At 28.8% G+C, this 5,751-nt stretch overlaps 2 protein-coding genes across 2 annotated transcripts in view; one reads left to right on the top strand and one right to left on the bottom strand.

Moving 5' to 3' along the window:
- Window positions 1-704: 704 nt before the first annotated feature.
- On the top strand, window positions 705-4,049 carry NAEGRDRAFT_76328 (uncharacterized protein; the record flags this gene model as incomplete). Its single annotated transcript, XM_002668706.1, has 3 exons — window positions 705-1,997; window positions 2,110-2,605; window positions 2,707-4,049. 3 exons carry the CDS (start codon window positions 705-707, stop codon window positions 4,047-4,049), a joined length of 3,132 nt encoding a protein of 1,043 aa, XP_002668752.1.
- Window positions 4,050-4,412: 363 nt separating this feature from the next.
- The window catches only part of NAEGRDRAFT_76327 (uncharacterized protein), a gene marked incomplete at both ends in the record, with an annotated part of 5,959 nt that continues 4,620 nt past the window's right edge, over window positions 4,413-5,751 (bottom strand). The window contains 2 exons of the mRNA XM_002668703.1: window positions 4,413-4,591; window positions 5,130-5,225. Of these exons, the coding sequence (XP_002668749.1) occupies window positions 4,413-4,591; window positions 5,130-5,225 (275 nt within the window). The remainder of the gene's footprint in view (window positions 4,592-5,129; window positions 5,226-5,751) is intronic.

Here is a 5,751-nt window from a genome sequence, read left to right as displayed (position 1 = left end):
CAAAGATAGTGATACAGAATCCTGAAATAGTGCATGATACTAATTTTAATCGAATGTGTTGACTTTCAAAAAGAACACAACACTGGTCTCAAATCAGGTGATCCTGATAACACCACCAAATCAGAATCATCTTTACCACATTATAAGAGATATTCTTCAACACTATTGTAGTTTAGCTAGCATTGAAATGTGTTGACTTGTGTTATAATTGAAATACATGCTACAGCGCCTACTATTAAAAGTCATTTATTTATTGAGCAGTTAGTTTCTCTGACTAGATATCGTTTGACTGAATGAGAAGTTTAATACCATGTAAAATCAAAACGGTTCGGCATTTTATTAAAGAGCTCACACTCCAAATATTGTTATCACATTCCATATATGGTAAGATTATTGGTTTGGACTTGACATCTCACAAAGATCGATTCTAATATCCACATGTTCACATTGAATCTATGAATGAGTGCTCTTTGCAGTCGCAGTTAAAATTTTTCCTCTATCACAACACTTGGTGAAATTACTTTTAAATAGAACGAGTACAAACAACAACACTCAATTAAAACTATAAAAAAAATGAAATATCAAACAATAATTCAAGAATAGTTGGTTCATTCCTTCTAGTATTGATTTTTGTTGTTACCCTTGTCTATGCCAATAACACTTCAAATGGTGTTAAAAGTCATCCATTAGATGGTATTAATTTAATGTTAAATACTAATAATAATCAAGTATTAGAAAGTACTACCAATGTATATGTTAAAGTTAAACAATCTATTATTGTTACCAATGAAATTATTCAACAAATTTCAAAAGTATTATCCAATAATAATCAAGAATTAAAAGTTACAGCTCGTTATCCTAAAACATTCATTACTTGGTTAAATAACCAACAATTAGAAAAGGCTAGAAATGAATTATCTTCTATTATTGAAAGTATTGAACGTGTACCATATGAACATAGAATTACTTTTTCTAAATTAGATATGAATAGTTTATTATATTCTAATTTAAGAATTGTTATGAAATCACAAGAAGATGATTCTACTACTTCTAATAAGAGAGATGCTACTACTACTTCTTCATTGAAATCTATTTTAAATATTAAAGAAGAATTTACATTAACTTTACAACAAAATATTGAAAATGTAAAGAGTTCAACTAAAAAGAGAAATAGTCAATGGTTAAAGAGAGAATTAGAAAATGCCTTTACAATTCAAGTAGAAGAAGAAGAAAATGATGTGTATATTATTGCTTTACAAAATTTCAATGTAAATATTTGGCCATTACTTAAACAAGAAAAAGAAAATCAATTACAAGTTCAATCATCTGCTAGAACTAATATTGTAAACATGTTAAATAGAAGAAGATCATTAGAAGAATATTCTCAACATTATGAATTGAAAGAATATGATGATCTATCTCAACAATTAGGTGAATTATTATTAAATTCATTATTTAAAGAAAATGTAGAATCCATTTCAAGACAATTTCCACAAGAATTATTAACATTTGGTTCAAATATTGTAATTCAAAATGGTGGTCAATCTAATTCTGGTAATTCTGGTAATTCTAATAATAGATTTATTTGGGATCAAGGTATTACAGGTCAAAATCAAGTGATTCAAATTATTGATTCAGGTGTTGAAGTTAATCATTGTCATTTCTTTAAGGAAAATGAAAATTATTTTACCACACCAAATTATTCCAATAGAAAGATTATATTCTATCAACCTGTTACATTATGGGGTGATAAATTAGATAATAATGGACATGGTTCACATTGTGCTTCTATTGCTGCTGGTAATATTGATTCAAATGATGAAACAAATCCAATGAAACAAGATACTGGTGTAGCTCCACAAGCAAAGATTTATGTTACTGATGTTATGAGAAGTATTTTCTTTTATGTTTCTTCTTTAAATAGTTATTTAACTACTGCTTATAGTAGACAAGCTAGAATTAGTAGTAATAGTTGGGGTTGTGCAAATCCATTCACTGTATGTTTTATTATTTTATTTATTTTTAATTTTATTTATTTATTTTTAATATAATAATATTTTAATATTTTAATATTTTTATATAATATAATATAATATAATATAATAATAGTGTTATTATGATTGTGATTGTTATGAATATGAAACAGGTAAACCAATTAATGATACAACATGTTTAGCTCAATATGGAGTTAAATGTTGTCAAGTATGTAATTCCTATGATAAAGATGCATCAACATCAGATTCCTTCACACGTGCCAATGATGAAATGTTAATTGTATTTGCAGCTGGTAATAATGGACATTTTTCAAGTGAAGGTGGTACTATTTTAACACCATCTACATCAAAGAATGCTCTCACTGTCGGTGCACAATATGCTCACTTACAAGAATATACCAGATTTAATACGACACCAATTGATGAAGTTTTATTTAATCATGAAAATATGGCCTATTTCTCTGCACGTGGTAATACTGCTGATGGTAGATCTAAACCTGATGTTGTTGGTCCTGGTGTTTTAATTTGGGCTGCCTATAATAAGAATGTTACTCAATGTACTCCATCTGTTACTTTAACTCAAAAATCAGGTACATCTATGGCAACACCAAGTAAGTTTTTTATATTTTATTTATTTTTATTTATTTAATTTAATTTAATATTTTTAATTTAATAATTTTAATTTAATATTTAATAATAATAATAATAATAGGTATTGCTGGTAGTGCAGCATTGGTTAGAGATTATTTAACACAAAATATTGGTTTATTAAGTATATATGATAAGAATCCACAACAAAGTATTTCAGGATCACTTGTTAAAGCCATGATAATTCATTCAGCACAGAAAATGAATGGATTTGTTCCAATGAATGGAGTTAATACAGCTGAAATACCATCAATTTTACAACCATTATCTAATTTACCATTCCCTAACAAATTTAATGGATATGGTAGTGTTAATTTAAAGAATTCATTATTATTTTCTAATGTAGAAGAATCAAAATCATTAATTGGATCTAAATTATTTATTATTAATAGATATTCATTATCACCAAATCAAGAATTAAATATTCCATTCTATATTAGTAATAGAAAATCTAAAATACCAATTAAAGTAACATTAACATGGTATGATTATGCTGGTACTATTACTGATCCATCAACTGTTACAATGAAACAATTAATTAATGATATTGATTTATATTTAATTAAATCAAATTCTAATGAAATTATTAATTCAAATCCAGGTGTTGAAAGATCTACACAAGATGATTCAATTAATACTGTTGAAAAGATTATCATTTCACCTGAACAATTATTACAATCTACAACTACAACTACAACTACAACAACTGGAGGTGATAAACGTCAATTTACATTGAGAATTGTTGCCAAATCAACAAATATTGGTTCACAAAACTTTTCATTGGTAGTGAGTGGTGATATTGAACAAGGATTGGCACCATCACCTCTATTGGGTTATAAAATCATTTCTAAGGGTTCAATTCTCTCACAAAATGCACAATCATCCTCATTATTAATTCCAGGTTCAATTGCAACTGATAGACCATTCCAAGTACAACAATTACAACCAACAAGTAATTATGTTTTAAATATTAATAATGATGAATCACAATATATTATTGAAAATGCTCTTAACAAGTATGATCAATTACAATCATTACAATGTACTGTTAATAATATGGATCAAAATATTCCAGCCAGTGGATTTGTATTCAATTCTAATAATGTTTATTGTTTCCCACAAGGATTGAATGGTAATACTAAAATTACATTCTCTGGTTCTGATGGTCCAATTGTATTGAAATTAGCAAGTAATTTAAATAGTAATTTTATTACATTTGAATTTATTAATGGTGCTACCTATGATAATGTTTATTGGTTAATTAATAATAGTATTGCAGTTAATGGTCCTATTTATGGTAACATTTTAACTAAGGGTGTTGTTAATTTTAATGTTGTTAATTTATATGGTAGTATTTATAATTTGGGTGGAAATACTTTGAATTTAAATCAATGTAATTTTTATTAAATTTATAAATATATAAATAAATAAATAATAATAATATACCTATTTATGTTGAGTCGACTTTTTGTTCTCTCTCTGTAAACATGCAAAAGTTTGACAAGTTTGTTTCCTGCCTTCATTTGTCTTTCAACCTTCAATTTCAATGTTGGTCTTTGCTCTTCTTCTTGCCTATTTACAAAATATTTGCACAAGATGATGAATATGAATTCCAATCAGTCTTCTAATTTGTATCTCTGATTCTGCTTAAGAACAGGCCATCATGCTCCATTACCTCTCTGAAATCTGGAATACCAAAACCCTTTTCCAATTCTTTATTGGCATTGTGAGAGAGCTGTTTAAGGTAATGTTTCGTTGTGTGATTGCAATTTAAATTTCTTTCAATGGCTGACCTTCCTCTTCTAACATTCCTGAGATTACAGGTTTTGCAATGGATTTGTCTGAGGCTGCTTTGTAATCATTTGTCACAAATGTCAATACTTTGAGTGACCAGAAAGTAGATTCTGTCCACTTCATCTTCCTCTTCAACTTATTCATCAAGAAGTAGTCTTTCTGATGATGAAGAAAAACAACTAGATATTACATCACAACCACAAACAATAACACCTCCAACTAGTCATGATGATAGTACCACCACTACCAACTTCCAAGTTTATGTTCACTTCCTACAGTGATATTTGATTCCCTGACTACGTGTTTCAGCATCACCACAACTGTGTCATCCACAACTTTTGTTACGAATTTTGAATTCAGCCACACCATTGTTTCCCAGCAATAATCCCACAACAATGGGTTCCCTGTCCATTGTCATCTGTATCCCATTCAACTCAATTTGACAGATATAATCAATAAATCTAAATTGTAATATTTATTAACATCTCATGTATCGTAAAGACCTTGTGAGAGACGAGGTCTACAACCAGTAAGTTTCCCTGTTAATTTGATTGGACTAGCAATTTTCCAAATAGATAGCTAGGGCTTTGCAGATTTCAGTTTGGAATGCATGGGTCCAATCTTACTTGACATTCCAGTATTTGTGAAATACATTTGCGATTTTGGTTGATAGGAGAGGTAGAATTGACTTACCTATCAGATAGATGTCATCCTCGTGACTTATATCAACTAGAGATGAAAGCCAAAGTCCTCCTTGAGATTTATCACCATAGACGCCTGTTGTTACATCTTTTCTTAATAAAGATTCACAAATTTTTACTTCCAATTTTTCCAATAGTGAAAGTGGAATAATGTTATTAATTCTGAAGCTGATTCAGAAAGAACCAAGATTGATTTCTGTTCATACAATGCATAAATTGTTGATGTACATGAACGATGCAAAAGATGAACATAATTTTGTGTATGTCAACTTAGCAGTAACGTAACTATCATTCTTTTGTGCAATACTAGCAACAGAGTAATTCAATATTACCGAATGATTATCAACCACTTCTCTAGAAATATTACGATCATAACTTACAGTAAGTGTGGAGACAACACAGAATCATGAAAACAACATTTTATGCATTGTATGAGCAGTGTTAGTAAGCTGAGTATAATAATATACGGCATCAATACTAGATCTCGCCTAAAACTATTGCGTTGTGACTATGCACACAAAACAATTGGAGATTATATATTGTAACAGTAATAGCTTAAGCATTTATAACACATATCACAATCAGCTCTTTGTAACAGTNGTAACAACAGAAGA

Source organism: Naegleria gruberi (genome assembly GCF_000004985.1).
Source record: "Naegleria gruberi genomic scaffold NAEGRscaffold_116, whole genome shotgun sequence".
NCBI classification, from domain to species: domain Eukaryota; phylum Heterolobosea; class Eutetramitea; order Acrasida; family Naegleriidae; genus Naegleria; species Naegleria gruberi.
Note: the sequence above shows the minus strand (reverse complement) of the source record. Positions and strands in the feature narration are given on the sequence as shown.